Source organism: Ruditapes philippinarum, unplaced genomic scaffold (assembly GCF_026571515.1).
Source record: "Ruditapes philippinarum isolate M1 unplaced genomic scaffold, ASM2657151v2 ctg500_1_1_1_1, whole genome shotgun sequence".
Classification (NCBI taxonomy): Eukaryota; Metazoa; Mollusca; class Bivalvia; order Venerida; family Veneridae; genus Ruditapes; species Ruditapes philippinarum.
The window spans coordinates 73,225-100,566 of NW_026867377.1; the positions used below are offsets into that span (position 1 = coordinate 73,225).

Here is a 27,342-nt window from a genome sequence, read left to right on the forward strand (position 1 = left end):
GCTAAAGATAGAAGAAGCAGTCTGCATGAATCCAAAATGGACGAAAATGGGTGACAGCTTGTGACAGCTGCAGTCATTAATTGATTTTATACGAGATTAAGCCGTAACTATAAAGATACCGATTCAGTTCAATTTGGTTATTTATAATAAGTTTGGTTTTAGCAAAGAATATGTCGTCAGACAGTGAATTAGATGAGTTTTATGATGCTGAAGATGTCACACCAAATAGGCAAGATTTTTTTGTTTACAAAAATTTACATCAGTAGACCTATGTCTATTTATTCTATCTATCTATCTTCCATTAATGTCAAACCACTCACGGGGACGTAGACATGTGTTTAATTTTAAAATGTTAGTTTAACCATTTTAACGTCAAACTTAGCTGAAATGAAAGCTTGTAACTTTCTCAGTTTCTACAAGTTTCTTATTCGGTTAGTTACCAGTGCTGGTGTCATTGATAGATTATAGCTTTTGGCTTATACAAAGTTGCAAGTTGATACCTGACAAAATTTCACACTGGCAGCATTACTACACAAATATAGCAACATTATCAATTCATTTATAAAAATATTATAAATGAACAGGGTAGTTGGTTAAAATAATCGTTCATTTTTTATTTTACCTTTTCTGTTTTAAATGTGTCATTCGGTATTTTATTCATATGTTTAATTTTTTCTGGTTCGCTGTCCTATTATGGTTCCCATCTATCTTACGTTAATGTCAAACCCCTTGCGGGGACGTAGACATAGAACTTAGAAGTGCACAGGGAATCAGTCTATGCATCTGTTTTCAATCAGACTTCCTCGTCTTTTATCATTGCCTTAAGGTGGCCAAAAAGAAATGATTATGAAAATTTTGCTGATACGTACAGAATTCTATGTAATATATTTTTTTTTCCTTTTCAAATATACACGTGTAGTCTATAGCTGGGCAAGCCATTAAGCTTGGGACTGCTTCCCGTCCATTTAGTCATCATTTATTGTGGAATTGAAACACAAATTGTCATTATCATGACTACTATTGTGAAGCTAAGTATTGCGCACATAATCCAGGTCCTGCTACCAAAGTCAAGGTCACATTATAAGAGAGGTCGAAGTTAGTGTACGCGGACCATTTAGTCATCATTTATTGATGGGTTGCAACAGAAATGATAACTATCATGACTACAAATGTGACACATATAATTTAGGTCAATATTTGCAAGATCAAGGTCACTAGAGATGATAAAATATCCGGATATTGCTCAGAGCATATCTCCTCTATATATGCCCACGTCTCTTACAAAAGCTTTTGTGATGGGCGTATTTTGTGAAAATGTTGCCCTTGTTTATAATAACAACATAGATATAGGAATTGACTGCTATGTTTATCGATTGATATAAGACTGCTTATCTTATAGTAGAAGGTAATTGCTTGTTGGGTTATATTGTGAGTTAATTTGGCAATATTTAGGTAGTTTGTAAATTGTGCTGCCTATTTTACTGTTGCAATGACTACATGTTATTGCTGAATATCAAAATAAAATGCTATCAAAATGTTTATTTGTTTTTATTTTCAAAACTTTTGATAAAAAATTAAAATACCGGTAGGTCATTTATTGTATAACTTGTGTTATAAATAACTTTTGTTTATAGGTCACTTATTGCTGATCAAAGTAGGGCGGAGTGTCATGACAGTGAGGTGGAAAGAGAAGAAAGGGAACTTTTAGAGCTTCAAAGACAACAGGAAGAGAGGTAATATAAAAATTTTGTAGGTTTTCAAGTGTTTTTCTTATTTTATCATTTTTATATGCCCGTTTAAAAAAATGGGTCTTATCATAAACGTGATCGCCCCTGGTGGACAGCATCCAGTTTTATCCAAAGTTTTTCTTCTACAGTATATAAAGCACTAAAGTATTATTTGATACAAATTTTCACAAACCAGGTCATTGTTACTCATGCTTGTCTGAAACTTTAAATGCTTAAAATGACCTTGACAGTTAGGGTCAAATTATTTAATTTTGTTTAAATTGTCATAATTTTGTTATTTATGTACAGATTTAATTCATATGTGGACAAAACAACACTTTTGACCAGATAGACATGTTGAATACTTTAGATATGACCTTGACCTTTAAATGACCTTAACATTCAAGGTCAAATGATTGAATTTTGTTTATTAGCTCACCTGTCACAAAGTGACAGGGTGAGCTTTTGTGATCGCTTTTCGTCCGTCCGTCCGTCCGTCCGTCGTCCGTCCGTCCGTAAACTTTTGCTTTAAATGACATCTCCTCATAAACCACTGAGCCAATTTCATCCAAACTTCACAGGAATGTTCCTTTGGTGGTCACCTTTAAAAATTGTTCAAAGAATTTAATTCCATGCAGAACTCTGGTTGCCATGGCAACCAAAAGAAAAAACTTTAAATATCTTCTTTTAAAAAACCATAAGAGCTAGAGCTTAGATATTTAGCATGAAACATCTTCTAGTGAGTGTCTACCAAGTTTGTTCAAATAAAAGCCCTGGGGTCAAAATTGGCCCCGCCCCTGGGGGTCATTGATTTTCCCTATATGCATATAGTAAAAACTTAAAAAATCTTCTTTTAAAGAACCCAAAGAGCTAGAGCTTAGATATTTGGCATGAAACATCTTCTAGTGAATGTCTACCAAGTTTGTTCAAATAAAAGCCCTGGGGTCAAAATTGGCCCCGACCCAGGGGGTCATTGATTTTCCCTATATGCATATAGTAAAAACTTAAAAATCTTCTTTTAAAGAACCCAAAGAGCTAGAGCTGAGATATTAAGCATGAAACATCTTCTAGTGAGTGTCTACCAAGTTTGTTCAAATTAAAGCCCTGGGGTCAAAATTGGCCCCGCCCCCGGGGGGTCATTGTTTTTCCCTATATGCATATAGTAAAAACTTAAAAAATCTTCTTTTAAAGAACCATATAAGCTAGAGCTTAGATATTTGGCATGAAACATCTTCTAGTGAATGTCTACCAAGTTTTTTCAAATAAAAGCCCTGGGGTCAAAACTGACCCCGCCCCAGGGGGTCATAGATTTTCCCTATATGCATATAGTAAAAACTTTAAAAATTTTCTTTTAAAGAACCCAAAGAGCTAGAGCTAAGATATTAAGCATGAAACATCTTCTAGTGAGTGTCTACCAAGTTTGTTCAAATTAAAGCCCTGGGGTCAAAATTAGCCCCGCCCCGGGGGTCATTGATTTTCCCTATATGCATATGGTAAAAACTTAAAAAATCTTCTTTTAAAGAACCATAAGAGCTAGAGCTTAGATATTTGGCATGAAACATCTTCTAGTGAATGTCTACCAAGTTTGTTCAAATAAAAGCCCTGGGGTCAAAATTGACCCTGCCCCAGGGGGTCATAGTTTTTTCCTATATGCATATAGTAAAAACTTAAAAAATCTTCTTTTAAAGAACCCAAAGAGCTAGAGCTAAGATATTTAGCATGAAACATCTTCTAATGAGTGTCTACCAAGTTTGTTCAAATAAAAGCTCTGGGGTCAAAATTGGCCCCGCCCCAGGGGGTCATTGATTTTCCCTATATGCATATAGTAAAAACTTAAAAAATCTTCTTTTAAAGAACTCAAAGAGCTAGAGCTAAGATATTTAGCATGAAACATGTTCTAATGGGTGTCTACCAAGTATGTTCAAATAAAAGCCCTGGGGTCAAAACTGGCCCCGCCTGGGGGGGGTCATTGATTTTCCTTATATGTGTATAGCAAAAACTTAAAAATCTTCTTTGGAAAAACCCAAATAGCTAGAGTTTAGATATTAAGCATGAAACATCTTTAAGTAAATATCTACAAAGTTTGTTAAAATAAACGCCCGGGGGTCAAAACTGGCCCTGCCCCAGGGGTGACATTGTTTTTAACTATATGTGTATAGTATAAACTTTAAAAATCTTCTTTTAAAAATGCCAATGAGCTAGAACTTAGATGTTTAGCATGAAACATCTTCTTATGGGTGTCTACCAAGTCTGTTCAAATAAACAAATAAAAGCCCTTGGGTAAAAATTGGCCCGGGGGCGGGGGGCCTATATACAGGTGAGCGACCTCAGGGCCATCATGGCCCTCTTGTATTTTCTAACTTTGTCATTTATTAATTTTATGGAAATGATTCATACTTGAACAAAACAAGTGTGACTGGATTAAAAAAATTGAAAGACATTTTTTTCTTTATTTTTTTTTAAAGATTTATTAAAACCTTTTATTTGTTTGTTTTTAGAAAAACTAAAAAAAGTCAAGTGTTGCCATGTCCGGTGTTTGCTCTTGTTTTAAGTTAAATCAATTTAAAACAATTGTATGTATCTTTATTGTATGTGACAGTTTCAATTGATTATAATTTAGTAATTGTTAACAGAACAATAGTATAAGTATGTAGTTGCAGACTTGTTAAATTTCAGTGGTCTGTAGAGTATTACAAAATTTTGTTAAAATATATACATGTACAGTATAAACATTACAAGAATGATTAAATGTATTATTATAATATTTTAGACGTAAACGTGAAGATCAAGAGTTACAGATGAGGCTAGAGGCCATTAAGATGAAGAAGCAGGGACAAATTGAAAAAGGAAAATTAACTGTAAGCATTATCTGTAGCCAAATCTTTGTTCTGTTGCAAATACATAAAAGCTCACTTTTTCTGGAGAAAATTAAAGCATTTATATTTGGAGCAGACTTTGTTTTTGAATCAACTTCAGTTATATCAATTTTTAACTGGACCATTTTTTTTAAGGGGAGTGGTGGCCTAGTGGTTAAGGTGTCTGCCTCTCAACCCAGGGATCATGGGTTTGAGCCCTAATCAGGTCACGACCATGTTTCTTTATATGACAACAGAACTGGTTGGTTCCAGGAAGCGAACTCAAAAGTGATTTATATAAGTTGCAAGAACTTGTTTCACAATCGAGCTTAAATAAACATGTTTAAACCAACTGGACCTTTTTTGTAGTGCTGTAGGGAATATAATTTTTTTTTTTTTTAACTTATGGGAGTTACTTTCTATACACAGGAGGATATTGCATGATGATGTGTTGGGTAATATGATACTTGTACAGTAACAAGTATTGTGCAAAATTGTGAAGTATGATTGTCACTAAATCGAGTGGTTACTTCCTTATTGACTATCATAGTATCAGTATCATATATCACTGTTTAGTTTTGCTATACATCTAGCTTACTGAATGTTAAAGGTTCTATTCAGGGGAATATCTATGACAGATTATAATGTACATAAAAAACACCTGAGATCTTTCTCCACAAGCAATGCTGGAAAGTCACCATATGGCCTTTAATGCGTGGGTATGACCCATCCAAATTGTCACAATGTCATGTTTTATGGAAACTTGATACTTTTTCATGATTTTTCACCTATTCTTTTGTATTTCTGCTACATTAAAATTTTCATGACAAACTTATTTAAACTTATTGCTGCCTACAAAATTTGATTTTGTTAGGTATATAACAGCTACTACAAATGATTCAAAAATTGTATCTTAATGATATATTTTGCTCATTTTTGACTAAAATAATTTTATGAAATCTAGATTCTCACTGAATACATCTAATTTAAAAAGAAGTAAACAAATAATGTATGGGAAGCTGCATTCCAAATTATAGATCAAGCTAAGATGATCCTTATTAAATGACACTTTGTATTCATACTTTGTTATCCTATAGCATGTAAAGTTTTCAAAGTGACATTAGTTTTCTATTACATAGAGACTGAGTTGAAAGTATAGATATTCTGAAATATCATATTTAAACGTAACATATCTTTAATCTAAGTTTATTTTATTTATTAATATAAAATAAAGTTTGCCAGCAAAATGCAATCTTAAAATGGTAATGGAAGAGAGGGTATTTTTGTTGTCTGTTTAACAGGAGTCCAGCAAAAAGGAAGAATTGGAAAGACGCAGAAGAAAACATGAAGAATTGAGGAGGAAAATGACCGAAAAGGGAGATAACTCTGAAAGTCCAGAAATTTCATCAGACTCTGATCTTGATGATGAATCTAACAATAGACTCGGAATGTGTGCTGAATATTTGGATAAATACGCCACTGAGGATAGAGTAACTGATCTTCCGCCATTAAACACCACAGACAGTGATCAAAGTGATAAATTTAACAACTATTCAGTAAATATTAATACATCACAACCTGAAAAACAAAAAGTGAGCAAACATTTGCATGATTTAGTTGATGATAAAACAAAGTATGAAACAGTCGACCACAATTTTGATGTTGAAAATATCATTGAGAATGTCCTTCAAGAGACTCAGCTGCTCAGTGATGACAATGAGCCGGACATTGTTCGCAGTACAAAAACTAGAACACCACCAAATACTCTCCAAGCAAATGCTCAGGCACAGTCTGTGATACTGCCACCTAGTGGTGAACATTATCAGCCCTCTAGTGGTGAGAATAGTAAACATGCTGAAGGGAAGACAGCGTTTGTAGAGCCAGTGGCACCACCAAGAAAAAAGAAGAAGTTGAAATTGTCAACTTCCTTAGTACCAGGAACGCCAGAAAACTTGGTAGGTGTTGTAAGTGACTTAAGGTGTTGCGCAGCTAACAATTTCCCACCACATTTTAAAAAGGTCGGCCAATTAAACAGAAATATATATGATAAAAACTTGTAAAACCCACAATAACAAAGTTTATGATTTATATATAATTGAATTTTATTGTGGTAATATTATTAAAGCAATGTTTCATAAGCTTTTTCTTTAAAATTGTGTAATTTTGTTGTAGCTTGGAGTTCTTAATATTTGAAAATCTTAGAAATATTGAATGAAGCACTTAAAATGAAAAAATCTACAAAGGGTTACAAAGAACTCAGAATTAAATTTTGAATGGATTTTTTGTCCGTTTCTTAGCAGGATTTGAGTAAAAAGTGTTGCAACCCTTTTCATGTTTGGGTCTTTTTGCACAATAAAAATTATTATTCTGGAATAACTAGGTGAGGTGAAGGAATGACCAGAAAATTTACATACAAGTCAAGACCTATATCATTTAGTACATAAATCTTTAAAAAAATATTTCCAGTCCCATTATGTCAAAAACCTCAGTGGATTCCCTTTAATTTGATTGAGTACATTTGTATTTCTGTTTTGACTGAAATTAAAAAAAGGAACAATTGTTCTTACAAATTTATAAAGATAAAAGCTTGTTCATTCTGAACATTTGCGGAGAGAAATCTTTGGCAATGTTATAAAAATCTCAATATGTAACTGACAATGAAAATCTCTTTTGTTTCAAATGTTTTTAAAAATAAAAATATTTATATTATAGCCATCATCTCAGAGGAGCAGTGTTTCAAGCCTGATCCCCATGGATGATTCTACCTGTTCACTCGACAGCCAGTCACCTAGTCTATCACTGTCACTAGAACCCCAATCTCCAGGCCTTCCACCAGAGAGAATTTTAGGAGGGTCAGATGATTTCAATCAGTTGGCAGATGACCTACAGCGTGCTCTGGACCTGACAACAGTAATAAGATCGAAAAAAAGACATATCAACACAGAGGTCAGTTTAGCATGTTTAGTTTATACAGAATCTATCATTAGTTTGATGGAGTAGGGAGCTATAAGCTTACAAAAAACATTCACAATCTGTTCCTTGTGCCATCACTAAACAATGAGCATAATTTTCCTCACTGTAGGAAACAAAGGCTTGCCTCTGACGGAGTTTAAACCTTCATTGCAAGCAATTTTTAGATTATTAGTCTAAGGTGATAACCAAAGGGTCAGTTAAATATGTCAAATGTTTGTCCTTGCGTCACACTTATTTACCATTTCTCATTGTGTTATAATTTATCTCATGTGAAGTAACCTTACACAGTGTGCCCATCAGCTGATATTATGGCTTACTACTCATTATATATTTATCGCCAGTTGCTTTTTACAGCGCATGTTAAATCACCCAGGAGTGCTTAATTGTTGGTTACTATCAAATTTTAACTTCTTATTTTAAAAAATCACTGCTGTGAAGGACTTTTATATATTGTGGGATTTGAAGTCGATTGGGTCAAGGTCACTGAGGCAAAATATATAGATATATTTCTTCATAGTTTTAGTGTATGTGTTAAAGGGATATTCAGTTGGTGTACTGGTATTCTGGTCTTGATTTATTGCTGGGACAGAATTAAATCTAGGTTCATCATGAATTTTTAAATAAATAAAGTTATATGAAAATTATTTAACCTTTGTAGTGTTGTCAAAATGCATGAAGATAGAAGAGCTTTATCTTATCTTACTTATATACAGTGAATTTAACATAATTTATTGTTTTTATTGTTTTTTGTCTATGAATTATGTTTATGTTTGATTTGCAGCAAGCTGATATTGATGCAGTCAATTCAGATCATGACTCACCAAGAGATACTCTAGAAAATAATGCATCTGGGAGCAAAAACAAAGTGGCCAGTCTTGAGCGAGACTCAAAGCTCCATAAAGGCTCAAGTCTGGAACGGAAACTCAGCAAGGGGTCTAGTTTGGAAAGGGATGGAAAGTTGAGTAAGAAATCAAGCTTTGAGCGTGAGGGACGGAAAAGTAAAAATACCAGTCTTGATAGGTAAAGAAAAATATATTAAAAATAATGTTTGAAACTTACAGCATCACACAATTATTTGTACCAATACAAAGTCTGTTATATGTATTATAACACTTGTCTTTTATGTTAAAGCTCAACTTTTTGGTAAAGAAATTTGATAAAAATGTTATCGAGAAATTGATTATGATATAAAAGTATTTATAATGTTGCATGTTTGATTTTCATTGGATTAATGTGGCATTTCAATAATATATATAGTATACATGGCTTCTATAAATTTATCAAATAATTTTCATTTTTTGAAGTAAAGAAGTGCTTATTTATCTCAAAAGGGACTCCACTGAAGTTTTTTGACAAGATTGGATTGGTGATAATTTTCGAGAATAATGTTTCATTTGATATTTTTCTACACCAAGAACTTGTGTGCAAAATTTCAGATTATTCACCTAATCAGTTTTTCCAGAATGATTATTCTACTTGTGCAAATGACACTTTCACTCACATCGGGTTAAGAATACCTCAAAATTACGATTTTCAATTTATTTCTGAGTATATTTCTTAATTATCTTCTTTTTATCTTCATGTTTTAAATGCCTCAGTTGATCTATGTAAAACAAATTCAAATTTTATGTTTTAATGCTTTTAGACCTCAGTGGAGTTCCTTTAATTTGTTATAAAGATTTGTCACTGTTGACAAAACAAAGTTTGCATTAATTTTAAGCCTATATAACCTGATCCCAGTGATTTGGGTTATATAAGTTTACAGATATATTAAGATATGGCCATATAACCTGTCAAATAAATCTCTGTAACTAATAACATACTTGCATATATGCAAATAGTAACTGTAATTATATATCATTTAATTTACAGACATAGTAAAACATCAAGTTTAGAGAAGGTAGAGAGACGTAGATCTAGAAATTCTAGCGGTCATGATCAAGTGAAGAGGAAGGAGTCAATGAATAGACCAAGATCGGGCTCTGGGAATCCATTAACAGATGAGGTATTATATATTGTTTACAATATTGTATAATTGTTCAATTGTATTGTATTGTAATAATATAGCACGTTCAATCTCATGTCAATCTCAAACAACTGCATCTATTTGCTCAAATTTTTAACTGACCAGCTCTGAAAATTATTGAGTGCATTGCCTGTTTGATAGCTCTTGTTTTGTGTTACAATATTTTTGAACCTTTTTAACTTAAGCGTAAAAAAGAATTTGAAAATAGAAATAACTATGACTATATTATATGTTTGTGATTTTACTGATTCGGTCTTTTCCTCCTGAAAAAAATTAAAAATTCAATTGTGACGCAGCCTCTCTGTATATAATTGATATCAAATTATTTAGATTATAAACTATGGGGGAATCATGATGTATATTTACAGGAGATATTGAGTTGTGTCATGGTAAAGAATCTAGACACTGGGGAGATGGTGGCACTAAAAGATGCTGATGTTAAACTACCAAAATGTGTAGATCCTCTTGTTTTACATATGATGGAACGAACAAATGAATATCCCAGGTTCGTCTCAGGCTCAAAATTGCTGGCTTGTTTTGTCATTTTTGGCTGTATTAAATCATATTAGATATCACATCTTACATGCATTGTAATTTCTTAAAGATTTGTATTAAAATTGTCCAGAAAAATATCCTAAAGCCTGCAAGAGGCCTGCTATAGTCGTTAAATGTAAGTCTCCATTTATATGATAATGTCCTATATAAATACACAGAGCAACAGATAAGCTTAAAAAGTGAATTTGGTATTACTCCATCATTTCCTTTGGAATTGGGTATTGGCTCAAATTAATTGGGTATTCCCAAACTGGATACCCTATGATTTCAAGATCAATTGGGTATTCAATTATGAAAATATGAATTTTATGGTTTCAATATCAATAAAATTTAAACTGTTTTAAAAAGAAAATAGGATGAACAATTTACTAGAACTTTTCACAATTGTTTTATTTTTTGTATCAAATGCTCATGTTATATTTCATAATATTTTTGACAAGTTTGTTTTCTGATTGATTTTTGATTATTTACGATTGTTAGCTCGACTATTCGCAGAATAATCGAGCTAATGCAGTCACCCATTTGTCGGCGTCGGCGTCGGCGTCCCTGTGGTTAAGTTTTTGTATGTAAGCTGGTATCTCCATAATTACTGAAGGGAATGGATTGAAACTTCACACACTTGTTCTCTGTGATTATCTAAGATGATTGGCACAAGTCCCATAACTCTGATTTGCTTTTTTTCATAATTATGCCCCTTTTTCGACTTAGAAATTCTTGGTTAAGTTTTTGTATGTAAGCTGGTATCTCCATAACTACTGAAGGGAATGGATTGAAACTTCACACACTCGTTCTCTGTGATTATCTAAGATGATTGGCACAAGTCCCATAACTCTGATTTGCTTTTTTTCATAATTATGCCCCTTTTTCGACTTAGAAATTCTTGGTTAAGTTTTTGTATGTAAGCTGGTATCTCCATAACTACTGAAGGGAATGGATTGAAACTTCACACACTTGTTCTCTGTGATTATCTAAGATGATTGGCACAAGTCCCATAACTCTGATGTGCTTTTTTTCATAATTATGCCCCTTTTTCAACTTAGAAATTCTTGTTTAAGTTTTTGTATGTAAGCTGGTATCTCCATAACTACTGAAGGGAATGGATTGAAACTTCACACACTTGTTCTCTGTGATTATCTAAGATGATTGGCACAAGTCCCATAACTCTGGTTTGCTTTAATTCATAATTATGCCCCTTTTTCGACTTAGAAATTCTTGGTTAAGTTTTTGTATGTAAGCTGGTATCTCCATAACTACTGAAGGGAATTTATTGAAACTTCACACACTTGTTCTCTGTGATTATCTAAGATGATTGGCACAAGTCCCATAACTCTGATTTGCTTTTTTACATAATTATGCCCCTTTTTTGACTTAGAAATTCTTGGTTAAGTTTTTGCGTGTAAGCTGGTATCTCCATAACTACTGAAGGGAATGGATTGAAACTTCAAACACTTGTTCTCTGTGATTATCTAAGATAATTGGCACAAGTCCCATAACTCTGATTTGCTTTTTTACATAATTATGCCCCTTTTTCGACTCATGAATTCTTGGTTAAGTTTTTGCGTGTAAGCTGGTATCTCCATAACTACTGAAGGGAATGGATTGAAACTTCACACACTTGGTCTCTGTGATTATCTAAGATGATTGGTACAAGTCCCATAACTCTGATTTGCTTCTTTGCATAATTATGCCCCTTTTTCGACTCATGAATTCTTGGTTAAGTTTTTGCATGTAAGCTTGTATCTCCATAACTACTGAAGGGAATGTATTGAAACTTGAAGAGTTTGTACCTTTTCGGACAATTTTATGTATTCATATAGGTAAGCATTATTATACTCAATGAAACACCCTTGTGACAAATTTTCGAATAGTCGAGCGTTACTGTCCTCCGACAGTTCTTGTTTTGTTTCAAATCATTTTCCGTTTTGTACGACGCCATATTGCTTTCAAAGCGTCAATTGATACAGGTGGGACCTACTTATTGACGGTCTCTGCAAAATCAACTTTCTCTGCTGGTCTGTAAAGACCGTCGACCTGAGTAGACAAATCGACAGTGTCATGCTTTATTGATATGACTTAGTCGGTCTTTGGAGACCGGGGACCGTCGAAGACCGGAGACCGTTGATTAGTAAGCATTTATTCGGGAATATTCGGATAGCTTGCATATCAATATGATTTGTCCAAAACTACGAGCGTACGACATATTAATTTGGGGTGATGAAAATGATAATACGCATGTTTTTTAAGACAATTGCGTTTTTTATTTGTTTTAATGGGTTTTGATACTCATTCTTAAAAATTCAATTGCGTATTTTATAAAATTAATTGCGTAAATACGCAAATACGCACCTTATCTGTTGCTCTGAATATATCCTATGTTTAATATAAATATATGAATGAATATAGATTTTCAATTTGATCTCATAGATTGTATACATATATTCTTTTGTTAAATAAAGATGGAATTATCCGAAAAGTTTGAAAAATATTAGGGTAGATATAATTAACATATTTTGAATGCATCGAGAAAATCTACTAAGCGAACTTTAAGTTTGACACTTAGAAGTTTTACTATACATCATTATATATTATATTGTTTATAGTGAAGACGGTACAGATAAAGATGATGATGGTCGGTCTGAGGGCGGGCTATCTACAGCTGCTCAAAGTGTTAGGAAGAAAGGGTATGTAGTTTCTAGCTGGAATTTTGTCAGAATATGGAAGTTATCCTGCTTAAACTGTTTCAGTTTGCATCCTACTTAAATAGTGTTAGTGTAATAATTTTGTTCAAGGTTTTAATGCAACTTTATTTCTCATTAAACATAGATTTTTACTGAATGGTTCCCCTTTTTTAAAAGTAAAAATAATTTACTTTAGATTCCTTCTCTACAATCACTTAGGATATTTTCCACAAGAAGAAGTTAATAATAATAATAATAATAATATCTTTATTTATAGAAGGTTACACATTAAGAACATACAATAACAATCATATATATCTTATTTCCAATGTGGCCTTCCGAAATAGAAAACAACAACAACAACATGACATGCATAGGTAGAAAAATGAAAGTATAATATGTAATTTTTAGAATAATAGAACTTGTATACTTTCGACAGACACTCAACAATTTGTTTAAACATATACATATATTGCATCATTCGTTCGTTCATTCATTCGTTCAGGTTTTATCAGAAAAATGTTCTGATCCATTATGTAGGAATGTTTATTTAAGTATCTGCCTAGTAATGTTTTACTTAAACTTTGCTTACAGACTGACAATTAACTATTGTACATAAACCTAATTGTACAATTAAATCAAAATATATTTATCAACACTCTCTTTTAACCCTTTCACTGCCATAGGGACGGCATATGCTGTCCCTATTATTTTCGGCGTATTTGCCATATGGATGACTTTTGCTGTTTCTATAATAATAATTATAATTATAATAATAATAATTATGATAATAATAATAATAATAATAAATATATAGATAATTATACCATTGACAATAATTATGTTATACTAGCAGATTTGGAAACATATATAATTATTATAATACTAGTAACAAGTAATAATAATTATATTAATAAATGATATAGTAATTTCTCAGAAAATCTTCTGGCAAATAGGTGATCAATAAATAAATAACCCTCTGGCAGCGAAAGGGTTAAACAAAAATAATGTTATTCAAATCTCCACTTCCTAGAACTAACCAGTACTGATGTCATATGATCTGATACAGTTTTGATCCAAGTAAGGCTCTTACCCACAGTCCCTTGTTTTACAGGCAGACACTGTAACCACTTGGCTCCTCCTACCTGGTAATTGTTGATTGGCAGTATAACATTGAATTACAATATTCTTGTAATGTATACGATTTTTTTGGAAGAGGAGAATTATATGAATTTTTTTTTAGGAAAAAGTTAAAGAGACTGTTTGGGAAAAAGGTTGGGAAAACATACAGTAAAGTGAAGTCTGTCGCAGATCAAGGTTAGTTGATTAATTAAAAAAAATCTACAGCAAAAAAAAGTATCTAAAATTAAGTCCCATACTTCAAAAATGCTTGAAAATGAAAAAAAAATGTCCTTAAAAGTTCTTGATTTTGGTTACTATCTTCAAAGTACTTGAAAAATGCTGAACTTTGTCTAAAGACATACTTGAAAAAGAAATGTAAGAAGTGTATGATAATAAATTGATATCATCAAACAAAACAAACCATTTAGTTACTTAATCATTGATAACAAATGATATATGTACGACATGAATTGTTTGAATCACGGACAAAAACATGTTTGAAAAGAACTTGAATCAGTATTGAATGTTTCTATGGATCCTGAATTCTTTGATCAGAACTTTTTAAAATTCTTAAAATTGTAAAATTGATAAAGGACTCTATCAGGAATATTGTTTGGTAAAGTTAATACCAATGAAAACCTTCATTGATTAAACCAAGTTAAAAATGTCATGAGCTGAAAGTAAGTGGGGATTTACATATGCTTAAAGTAAGGAATATCATGTGCCTAAACTATGCAAAAAATGTCATGTGTGTGAAGTAAGACAGAAATGTCATGTGTCAGAATTAATTGAATCTAAGTAAGATATGTCAAGAGTTTTATGTCTCTATAGTGATGGAATCATAGTAAGAAATTTTGAGTACAGGAAGAAAGGAATGTCATGTGTCAAAAGTAAAAAATGTTGTTTGCTTAAAGTAATGGAATCTGAGTAGGAAATATTGTATGCATATAGAATGTATGTCATATGTCTTAAGGAGTGGTATCTAAGTAAGGAACATAGTGTGCCTTAAGTAAGTGTGTTTTGTGTCTGAAGTACTCAAATCAAAGTACGGATTGTTGAGTGTATAAAGTAAGAAAGGAATGTCATGTTTTTAAGTAGTTACTGACATGCATCTGAAGTAAGGAATGTCATGTGTATAAGGTATTGGAATGATGCCATATACATGTATTTATAGTTGTCTTGGCAAAACAGACGATGAATGGAGGAGTACTCGTTAATACCCACTGGAGCATAACTTTGTTATAAATTTGTTAAAAGTATAGGCTAAAGCATATATAGCTATATGTTATAGCTTTAGATTCAAACTAGGAATATCTAGATTTATGCGGTTCTTTGTTGTTGCTTTTTAGCCTAACTAATGACATATGCTAGGAAATTTTTTTTTTAAACTTTGCAGTCACATTGTTTTTATGTTCATGTTATAATTTCTAGAAAGATTTTCAAAAAAAAACAAAATATTGCTATTTTTCTGTTGCTACAAGCAGTGTAATGAATCACATTTGCCTCTGTTATTCAAAACACCTTAGTTACATGGACATGTATATGTTTTTAGTATGATTTTAAACAAGATACAAACAAATATTTTACTAATTCCAGACAGCCCAATGTAGCTATATACACTTTAACCCTTTACCTCATATATACGCGAAACAATGTACTTTCAACCCCCCCCTTTTTTTTAGGTCTAAAATAGTGAAAAAAATGTCCTATTGGGGCCCCAAACACATGTTTTCGTTTGAGAAATGTTGCTAAAAAAAGTGAGCATTTTTTCGGCGCCGCCTCCCATCCAAAAGATACATCAGGGGGTTGCCAGAAGGGGGATGTGCCCCCTTCTGTTTGGGAAGTTTGAAGGGGGGCGGAGTCCCCTCATCGCCAAGAAAATTTTGGACTTGTGAGAGGCTAAAAATGACCCCAGGTCAATCATAAGGTAACGTTTAACCAACGCTGAAAAGCCTTTGACTCTATCTCAATCCCTTGAGAAGTTGCAGCACTTTGAAATAAATTTTGATGGAAAAAATCGAGGCAAAATAGTGATTTTTGGCAATTTTGAGATGTCCCCTCGTTGCCATGGTAACAGGAAATTTAAGACTGAGCATTCCAGTCAACATTTGTGCCAAGTTTGATTAGTATTGAAGCATTTTTCATAGTTTCATAGCAGTTTGAACTTGTAACAGGAGGCTTTTCAGTGAAAACGGCCATTTTTCACAATATGCTCATGGGGGAAAGGGTTAAAGGGACTCCACTGAGGTTTTTTTGACATGATGGTACTGGGAATATTTTTCAGAGAATTTATACCTCTTGATATACTTCAATACCAATAACTTGTGTGCAACATTTCAGATCATCACTTTGTTTTTCCAGAATAATCATTTTATTGTGCAAAATGGGCTATAAATGAAAAGTTTTGAATGCTTTTAACTCAGTCTGGATAATAATTGCTGAATCACATATCAATTTAATTTAATAGCACATAATATGTAAATTGAATTTTGAATCTTTTTACTTTTGTCAAAATCTTTTACATTTTTATCAAGTTTAAATTTCTTAGAATATTTTTGCTCATCTGGAGGCATGCAGCTTTAAGATACTGGGCACTTTTATTGAGTGCTAGGATATCTTAGCAGCCAGATGCTTATTGCTAACTTTTTATCATTGAAAAAAAAACAACAAAAAAACATTTCATTTGTGTTTATAAAAAGATTTGTATGTCCAATTTTGATGCTTTTATATCTTGAAATTTGTTAAATGTATCAGAAATTATTTTCTTTCATGGTAAAAAAAACCCTGAGCTTTTTTATGCTAAAAGTTGCTAACTTTTGTCTATAACAGCAAGACAAAGATTGATTGTTTGACTTTATTGCACCATGACAATGCACTTTATTTAATATAATTTCCTGTTATTTTGAATGTTGCTGTGCAGTCAAGTCAAGTAAACAATTTATAATAAAAAAAATAATTGTTTTTTTTTGTTACTGTCTACATTTGGCGAAAACAACACCAAAGCCTATGGGACCACTCCCCAGATAAACCAATTACATTAATTATTAGTGAAAATAGATCTAACCAGTTAGAACCACATTTATGTACCAAATGATAGTGTGATGGGATAGTGAGAGAGGAACTATTTTTCTTCATCGATAATGTCCTGTATCCAAGAATGGCACTATTTTGTATGTGGTTATTTGGTTAATTTAAGGAGACAATACCATTGAGCTAATTAAGATAAATGGTTAATCAATGCACTGCAGTAATGAATGAGTGTTAATTAAGGCTATAATGATGTGAATTTATTGACCTTCACATGACCTGTACAAGATTATCGTCAAGTGAAGATAGTGCTCTAAATGACCTTTGTTGACCTTTGTCATAAAAGCAAAAGATGCAATGTAAACAAAATAAACTTAGCAAGAATTGGACACCGATTGGAGTAGAAATGTGACTTATGGATGTTAAATTTAAGTCAAGATTTAAGTGAAGATTTTCTTTAATAAATATATTTTGTTTAATAAGTAAATGTTTAGTATAACTTCCAAAGTATTTTTGGTACATTTGTATTATACTGTGTGATGTGATGTATCTATATTGTGGAACTATTAAATATGTATTACACAAAAATGATGCATTCAGAATTTATGCAGTCAGAGTTCCTGTTTGGTGATGAAGAAATTGGTAAACTATTTTTGCTCACATGTTGATGAAATCCTTTGTTTTAAAGTTCTAAAATAAAGATTTCTATTTTCTGACCTACCTGAGTTGAATACAGGATCACTGTTTTCATCGTTTACTTGGGCGGCTCAAACATTCAGTCTATTTACCATCAGTCTCTTTCTGCTGATAAATAAATCATATGGGATCAGTAATGGTAATAACTGGTTTCTTATCCAGGAAAGTGGGTTTTGTGGACTGACCTCCAATATATGACAAGAAATGTGTAGCAATCAGCATGAAAACTAAATTGATATGTTAACAAACAAACAATAAGCGGGAAGTGCTTAAATGTGAGCTTTCTGATCTCTTGATTCATGTGGTCTTAAAGTCATTGTCTGTTGTAGTTTCACAATTCCTTTAAAAAGCTGCTTCTAAATCACTTGGTAGATTTTGACGAAACTTCACAACAGTCATCATGCAGTTTTTATAATATTATTGGTATGTGATGAATGAATTGTATTTAATGTTAATGCAAACCTTTAATTTGTGATGTAAGTCCTCATTTACAGTATTCCGATTTAAATATTACCCTCATATTTTATTGTTGTTTTATTTTCTGGTTTTCAGTTATGCATGGAGAAGAAAGCAGTACTATAGTAGAAGGGGAGGTCTCTGAAGATGGCAGAAGGTTTAAGGTAATAAGATTTGAATACTTAATCATGAATTAACTGTCGAACAAGTTACATCTAGTAGTACTGCAATTACATTTTAGAATAATCTTACTTGCATGTAATCAAGGCGTTTTATTTTCAAGTATTTTTGTTATGGTAAACATGTCTGCTTCTATGTCCATTATAGATAAGGGGTGTCCAAGTGGTTGAAACTGTTGACTTCAAACCACTAGCCCCTCATCACTGTGGGTTCAAACCCCACCAGAGACTTTGGATTCTAGCTTACAGAACATTGGTGGTACTACTCAAATGCCTGAGTTCATGTCTGAAATAATGCACAGATCTTCCTACACCAGTAAAGCTGGAAAGTCACCAATTTCCTTAACAGTGTTGGTGCTGCCAAAAATATTATAATGGTAATATATTGAACTAGAGGCATACGTCATGAATGTAGCTTAATAAATATGTTATTTGTGTGTAATGGAATTTTGAGGCCATATTGCTATGTAGAATTCTAATTATTAAACAAATGTCTTAACCAATCTGACTTTTTAAATGAAACGCAATATTATTATTAGTCCATTATATTGTAAGATATTAAAGAAGAATACCATTGACTTATGTTGTACATTATTTCAGTTCAAAGCAAACCATAACAAGAAAGGTCCATATGATTTTGGTCAGCTCAAGTCAGTACAGGACTTAAGTGGTGAACACACAGTAAGTTGTTTCTCACTTAATACATGTTGTTTCTCTTTTTTTATATTAGAAGATAGAAACAAAAATATTTTACAAACATGTTCTAAATATCTTATATGTAAACAATGTGTATGAAAACAATTTTTAAAGGATTTAGGCATGATATGTTTATGTATGAATTAACTCACAAATTTAGTCATTTATTTATAGATACATTTTGTATTTGAATTATGAAATAAAAACATCTAGTATTTTGTTAATATCTTTTACTGAATTGAGATTATTGAAATGTCTACTACATTTTTGTTTAACGTTCTCTGACCTGAGTGAACCTTAGTAGTCAGATCTCTGATTTCCAAAATTTCCCCAATACCATCATGGTTTGAATCATCACACAAGGTTCTTGGATTATTTTACACCAGAAAGCTATCCTGCTAGCCTATGTGAGATAAGATGGTGTTTCTACTAAGTTACCTACTTGCTCCTTAGGTGTTTCTACTAAGTTACCTACTTGCTCCTTAAATAATATATGGTGGGGCACAAGTTTAGCTGGAACGTCATTATATAATCCAACATATCATAGTTTATTATAAAATGACTAACTTGTGATTATTTCAGGGAGCTATATGGGTGATGAAGTTCTCACCATGTGGTAGATTGCTGGTAAGTTTTTCACAAGTTCAGTTACAAGGCTTGCCAGAAATAATATAGTTTTATTCAACAAGTTTAATAAATTTAGTATTGAATCTGCATGAATATAATTATATTTATCGTAAACCAAAATAAAGAACTGTTAAGAACGTTTTTGGTAGTTTTCATATAGACATATAGGCAAAATGAAAACTGTTCAATAGAATTTCTTTAAACTTGGCATGTTGTTAGAATATGATATTAGAAACATATTAAGCGGGGGAAAAAATTGAGGTCACCATTCTGGTTTTTTAGTTATAATGATGTAATGCTAACATTTTAGCGCGTCTTGATGCTATGTTTGTATCACGCAAATGATGTCATGTTTAAATGCACGGCCATGTAATTAATATCATTTTTATGTGATAAGATAGTATATCAACTTTTTATATTTTCAGGCTACAGGAGGTCAGGATAGCGTTCTCAGGATTTGGGTGTTAGATTCAGCGTTCAATTACTTCGATGATATGAGGCAGAAATACGTAGAAAGTACGAACCCTACTTTATTTCCTACTTTATTTTTTTGTTTTAGACAACCAAAAAGAACAGTACATTAAACCTATTAAAAATTACAAAAATACACAATATATGATGAAAAGCTTGTCTGTTATCATTATTAAGATAAATTTTAATTTCTTATGTGGCTGTTACTGATAGTAATTTTATTAACATTGCATTTACCATAACTGAAAAATATAAATATATTAACATTGAACTTTTATAAGAATATGAATAATTTTAACTGGATACATATACTGGTATTTAACAAGTCTCACCTACATGCAGTTCCATTATTTTGCTTCATTGCTTTACACTGAATTTGGGAATTTAAAAAAAATAAAAATAGCAAAGGTATTGAATCATTCAGTAGTAACATGGCATGAACTGCATTATATCCTCCTGGAAATAAGTTAAGCACACCTGCCACCACAACTGAAATTTAAATTTTATTTGGTCAATGGTACAAACCACCTGTAGTCAACATGCAACAACTGGAATAAGCTCTGCACCAAGAATGGCAAAATTTACCTCAAAATCGCATTAGACGCCTTACTGGTAGTATGAGGAGAAGGGTTGAGGCTATCATCCTGGCATGTGGTGGTTACACACGTTATTAAAAATTAACGTAATTGATGTAAACGCTCCAACATCATAATTATATGCACTTACAATTTTGGTGAAAAATAACACATTTGCTTATGCTTCAATAATTTGGTTAAGAATAAACTAAACTCATAAATTCTGGTTTATGATTACTTAATTGCTATCTCTACTTATCAAATTACTATTTCTAAGCTCAAGTAAATCGTCATCTCATGACAGTGCTTTAAATCACAACCAATTTAAAACTTCAGGGGTGTGCTTCACTTATTTCCAGGTGTATATGTGTAATCATATACCACGTGTAATCATATACCATGTGTAATCATATACCACGTGTAATCATATACCATGTGTAATCATATACCACGTGTAATCATATACCATGTATTATTTCAGTACAAGTGTCCCCGGCACCATCTCAGGAAAGCCTCAATTCAATACCATCAATGTCTTCAGACCAGTCTTCTATGGAGTTAGGGGTATGTAAAGTATTGAACATTTTTATGTTCTAATTTTCTTCTTGAGATATGAACAAATAATGTTGATTTGTCCATTTTGAAATTTTTCAGTGTTAAGAATGATATGCATATCTGAAAGTATATTTTTGATGAATTTTTTTGAAAAATGGATACAATTTTCATTGTATTTTGTAAGCTTTATTTATGCAGATAACACACATGATGTACAGTGAATGTATCATTTACTAATTAATGTTATGTTATGATGTAGAGTTTAGTTTAAGAAACTTACCGGGAAACCTATGGTAAGATTATCCATTACTTATTGTAATAAAGCCCCTGTAACTGAGTGGTTAGGGTTCCTGACTTCCGTTCCCTTGACCCTCACAGCTGAGGGTTTGAATTTTGCCTTTGCCTTGGACTCTGGGATTTTGTTTTTTATGATTTATAGAAGCTATACAACTAGTTTACAAAATGTCAGTGGTTTTACTCAGGTGCCCTGGTGTGCCTGAAACAATTCATTTAAGAGGCATTTGAGGTCTTCCTCTACCAATAAAGTATGAAAGTTTTCATATGAACTATAGAGTTGCAGTGTGATTTAAAACACAACCCCCCAGAAAAGTTTAGTTATGGTATCATGTGAGTTTTATTTTTGTTACTGATTGTTGTTATGATAACATATGTACATTGTAGGCAACTGCTGAGACTATAGAAGACAGAAAAGGTCCATTTAAAACAAAACCATTCTGTAAATATAGAGGACATTCTGCTGATCTTTTAGATGTGTCATGGTCTAAGGTAGGTCATATTTTACTCTTACGTACAAGAATAGGATATATTCTCTTGCAGTTTTTGTCTTGCTTTATATTTTAAGACTGTCCTTAGCTGATTTTGGTACAAAAGCTTTCAGTTTGATGTGTGTTTAGTTTTTTATTTTCTTTGTTTGTAGGCTATTTCAACCTTTATCAAATCAGGCAGCTTTCATAACTGATGTTCTTGTTAAGAGTTTTAATTAAAGTTTAGAGCTTTAATTTGTTTCTTTGCCTTTTGATCTATAGTAGATCACAGTAGAATAATATGTAAGAAACAAGAGCAGGATTGTAATTTGTTTATGACTGTTTGTTTCCCTATAATATCACATTATTTGTAAAGATATTACGGAATTTACATTTCAAGCAAATAAAGGGAGGTAATAAGAAATTTATTTTCGATAAAGCCTCAGCCAAATTTTTCAATAAGAAATGAATGCATATATTTTAATGATTACTTATACATTATAACACATATAAACATTTGCAGTACATATTTAACAGTTGTTTTAGAAGAATAATTTTATACATATATAACATTACACTTTAGTACCCTAATTACAACATAAGGATCTTTAAATATCACATCATTAAGATTTGATATGGTTCCCCACCCAGTCATGTTACACAGGCATTCTGCTGACCAATCCAGAAACTGTTGCCTTGTTTCAGTTTACCATAGAAGTGTATAAAATGTGATCATCATAATGTGCTTGTTTTATATTTCGAGTTATATATTTGATAATGATGAGACATTAAACTGACATTATATGTTATTTTGGTTTTTGAGATATATATGTGGATATTTTACCTGCCAAGATTTTTTATCACCCAAGTTTTAAAATAAATCATTGCTGTTTCAAATGAATAGTCGAAATAAGATTTCCTACAGGTTACCCCTTAAGTACAAAATGACGTTACCGAGGCGCAACATCAAACCGTATGCATACCAACACAGTGCATGTTGGGTACCCAAAGGGGAAATTTAATGTGTATATTACCTGTCTGACTCTGTTATATCAATTTCTCTCGGCGGATCAGTATCCAATCAAAAAGGGGGAAAAATTCTGAAAGGGTAATAAATATTTGTGTTTCCATATTTTCAGAATTATTTTATCCTGTCATCATCAATGGATAAGACCGTACGGCTGTGGCATTTATCTAGGAGAGAATGTCTCTGTACATTTCAACACGTTGATTTTGTCACATCTATAGTCTTTCATCCAAAGGTAAGTTCACTATTTATTCATTAGTCATTATTTATTGTTTATTTGTGTGTCTGTCTTTGTTGAACAGTGTCTATGCTGACTGTGCAAACTGATTTTGTTTATTTATAAACTTAGTAATATCTTAAAGCGTCTATTAACAAATAGATTTTCCTTATGAATTTGATATATATAATCCATATTGCTTTTGCTCTGTTCTAATAATTCTTGTTTTTGAGGTAACTAAATCAAATTTAATGTCAAGGTCATTTGGACTCAAACTGGATATCTTGTACATTAGATTGTCAGGTGCACTTATATTCCAAAAGTCATTTGTTTTAATAAAGAAACTGTATGTTACTTTGTACAGCATTGATATCTTGTAACGGTTGATGTAATTTTTTTTCAGGATGACCGTTATTTTTTGAGTGGTTCACTGGATGGTAAGTTACGGTTATGGAATATACCTGATAAGAAAGTGACCTTGTGGAATGAGGTGGGAAGTGGAAGTCTTATAACTACTGCCAACTTTTGTCATAATGGAAAATTTGCTGTGGTTGGAACTTATGATGGCAAATGCATATTTTATAGCACTGAGGTAAGAAATTTTTTTATAGAATTAGTTGAAAATCTGGTTACATCTATACATACATGTTCTTATAAATTCATAAAATGCTCAGAAAAATCTGTATTATCTGTATATGCATGATTTTTACCTGATAATAAAATCATGTTAATAGTTTAAGGTATATGGAACTTTTTGTCCAGTGAAATATCTTCAAGATAGTTAAGTCAAAACTAGTAATAAATCATTTTCATAGAAATGCCAATAATGTATTTTTCAAATGATGATTGTGAGGTTTTTTTTCATGCTTTGACATCTTTATGATATGGAATTAAATAGTTATAAGACAAAGAGTTATCTATATATACTACATTGTGTTTTTTTTTATTCAGCATTTGAAATACTACACTCAGATTCATGTACGCTCAACAAGGGGAAAGAACTCTAGAGGGAAAAAAATCACTGGCATTGAACCTTTACCTGGTGAAGATAAGGTAGAGTCTTAAGTTAAACTCTAGTGTTTATACAGAGATACAAAATTACTAGTCCTCTTGTAATAACGAGTAGAATTTAAGAGAATTTGATGCAGGACAAAAAGGAAATGTTGCTTGCACATTGGATTTAGAAGCTACTCTTCCTGCAAGACGAGTGACTCTGAAAATATTTTTGAATGCCTGTGTATAGTGAATATTATCCAGCTAGCTCACAGAAAAAAAATGGTATTTTTACTCTACTACGGTCTTGTGCCTGTCATAGTGCATAGAAGGGCTTGTTATGACATTCTCCACCAAGAAAGTTGGAAAGTCACCATATGACTGAAACACTGTTGGAGTTACTAAAACCCAATCAAAAATAAAAAAAAATAGCCAATAACTGATTATATTCAGTGAAGAAAATGGAAATATTTATTTATTTGATTTTTTTTGCATTCTTATATATAAACTTTGTTATAATTATTTCTTTCGTATTCTTTACATGGCTGCAAATTATTTCTAAAAATTAAAAAGCCATTGCATTATATTGATTGACTGACTTGTTTTAAAAGCCACATATTTAATTTTCATTCTTTTCATTATTTAAAAAATATTTTTAAAAAAATATGATAAGTTTCAAGTAAAGAGCAGAAATATCAATTTCCAAGTTAGCTTCTTAATTAATATACATAGGAAAGGTATAGTTTATCTTTGATAAAATTCTTGTAATACAATTTCAGGTTTTGGTGACCTCCAATGATTCGCGGGTTCGACTTTATGATCTCAGGGATCTTACCTTGACCTGTAAATATAAAGGTCCAACGAATACCAGTAGCCAAATAAGATCAGGTTTTAGGTAAAGAATATAGTGTGAAAAAGATTGTCCTTCAACATTTGTTGTAAATTATTTGTTTGTTTACCTTCATAAAAATTATCAGTTTTCATATTTAGAGGTTTAGACTTTGCTTTGCCTGATTAAATAATGGTTATGTTGGTAGTTTTTCACCCCAGATCACGGCAGTAAGCCACATTGAATTTACCAGAGCACAGTTCAGCTACTCCAACATTCCTGAGCAAGCAATTTACCTGTACTAGTTGCTTTCTCTTCTGCAACGAACTGATTACTTCTGTACATTTGAGAGCAGAAGTAAAGTGCAAATGACCGAAGAAAATATTACATGATCAATCACAAGGAAAGTAGACTGCACCTTCCGGGAATTGAACCCAGATCACCTGATTCACTGTCCAACTCTCTATCTGATTTAAATATAAGAGATTAGTTTATAAGTGTGATGCCATTTAATCACTTTGCCCATCACTGCAGTGGGTTTGAATGCGCACCCCCCACCCCCTCCAAGTATAAGTATACGAAAAGTTTCAATCATCCATTCACAACTTACAACTTTTTAATATTTTTTTTTGATTAACAATAATGATCAGTATCTGGGACAGAAATATGTCATTCATTATATTTGTTATCTTAACTTGTTAACTAAAGTTTTTGTTTTATTTACTGTAACAGTTGTAAGGGGAAATATATTGTATGTGGTTCAGAAGATCAGTTTGTTTACTTGTGGAGGACACAGCACGAGTTTGATAAATTCTCATCTGCCAGAAGAGATAGAAATGATTATTATGAGGCGTTTAAAGGTAAATTTATATTATATAGCAATTCTTTGTTCATTTAGTTATATTAGTGAGGCATTTTACATTACTAAGTACATGAAACATTACACAGAATTGCTACTACCCCAACCTCATCCATTTTGTTAAATTATTCACAAATTGCTTGTAATGGAACTTATTAAGGGGAGCAGTGACCTAGAGCTTAATGTGTCTGCCTCTCAACCTGGAGATCATGGGTTTGAGTCCTACTTGGGTCACGACCATGTTTCTTCATATGACACCAGGAGTGGTTAGTTCCAGGAAGCGGACTCAAAAGTGATTAATATAAGTTGAAAGAATGTGTTTTGCAATCAAGCTTAAATAAATATGTTTAAACTAATGGAGCTTATTTGTATATGGCTACCTCAGTTTTGCCTAACATCAGACCACCTGCCTGTAATGTGGAAGGTTTCGAGTTAACTTTTTGGCTAGGTCATACTATTGAAATGGTTATAGTAATTGTCTAGTGTGGCAGCCACTATTATTGTGGGATAGGCCAATTTGGTGGTAATAAGATTTGAATGGATGTCCTTTATGTACCTACATTAAGTATGTTTGTATGGAAAGGCAGCCTTCAAAGGTTTTTATGAAATATTTGGAAAATAAAGAGTTGCTTAGGGATAAAAAGTTATTGAATGTTACATGTTTTCATTATTTATGTATATTTCAGTTCACAATGCTGTAGTGACAGTGGCCATTTTTGCTCCAAACTCAAACCATTTTTTTGCCATAGAGGAATCAAACAATAAAGAAACGAAGGACATAAAGTCGCCGGAAGCTGAATTTATAGTCAGCGCTGATTTAATGGGCTGTATCAAAGTAGTACGAGTTAAATAAACTGATATTGCAAAACAAGTGGCATTAATATTTATGATTATAGCAGAAGTATCTAATTTCCAGAGTGATTTTTTTATTAGTATGATATTTTGCCATCTACACTTCATTGATGCAGGACTTCTGTTTTAACAGTGTTATGTTTTATTGAAGGCCAAACACATAAAAGTCAGTCCCATGAATTTTTCTAGAAAATTAGAATTTGGATCTTGATTTGAATGCAGTTATGATGTTAATGGAAATGTTTATATGGGAGTAACATCATGGAAATGTTTATATGACAGTTACATTGTTATATGAAATTATTATGCCCCCATTTTGAAAAAAAGGGGGTATATTGCTTTGCACTTGTCGGTCCGTCGGTCCGTAGACCAAATGGTTTCCGAGTGATAACTAAAGAACCCGTAGGCCTAGGAACTTCAAACTTGGTATGGTGATTGGTCATGACCAGTAGATGACCCCTATTGATTTTGGGGTCAAGGGGTCAAAGGTCAAGGTCACATTGACCTTGAAAGCAAAAACGGTTTCCGATCAATAACTAAAGAACCTTAAGGCCTAGGAACTTCAAACTTTTTATGGTGATTG

The 27,342-nt window shown here is 32.2% G+C and overlaps 1 protein-coding gene across 1 annotated transcript; it reads left to right on the forward strand.

Annotated features, from left to right (window-relative positions):
* On the forward strand, positions 1-27,342 carry LOC132735869 (WD repeat-containing protein 44-like). Its single transcript, XM_060722883.1, has 22 exons — positions 1-229; positions 1,635-1,733; positions 4,498-4,585; positions 5,884-6,537; positions 7,295-7,528; positions 8,337-8,575; positions 9,428-9,560; positions 9,950-10,086; positions 12,737-12,817; positions 14,058-14,131; positions 18,212-18,279; positions 18,895-18,975; positions 19,573-19,617; positions 20,043-20,133; positions 21,145-21,227; positions 21,900-22,004; positions 23,122-23,244; positions 23,630-23,818; positions 24,178-24,279; positions 24,999-25,114; positions 25,781-25,908; positions 26,594-27,342. The coding sequence occupies exons 1-22, from the start codon at positions 171-173 to the stop codon at positions 26,758-26,760; spliced, it is 3,096 nt and encodes a 1,031-aa protein (XP_060578866.1). The 5' UTR covers positions 1-170; the 3' UTR covers positions 26,761-27,342.

Bases quoted from the DNA above. Each gene is read 5' to 3' on its own strand.
- LOC132735869 (XM_060722883.1), top strand. From the start codon at position 171: ATGTCGTCAGACAGTGAATTAGATGAGTTTTATGATGCTGAAGATGTC. The intron at 7,529-8,336 runs GTCAGTTTAGCA...TTTGATTTGCAG, and splicing joins AAAGACATATCAACACAGAG to CAAGCTGATATTGATGCAGT. The intron at 23,245-23,629 runs GTAAGTTCACTA...ATTTTTTTTCAG, and splicing joins CTATAGTCTTTCATCCAAAG to GATGACCGTTATTTTTTGAG.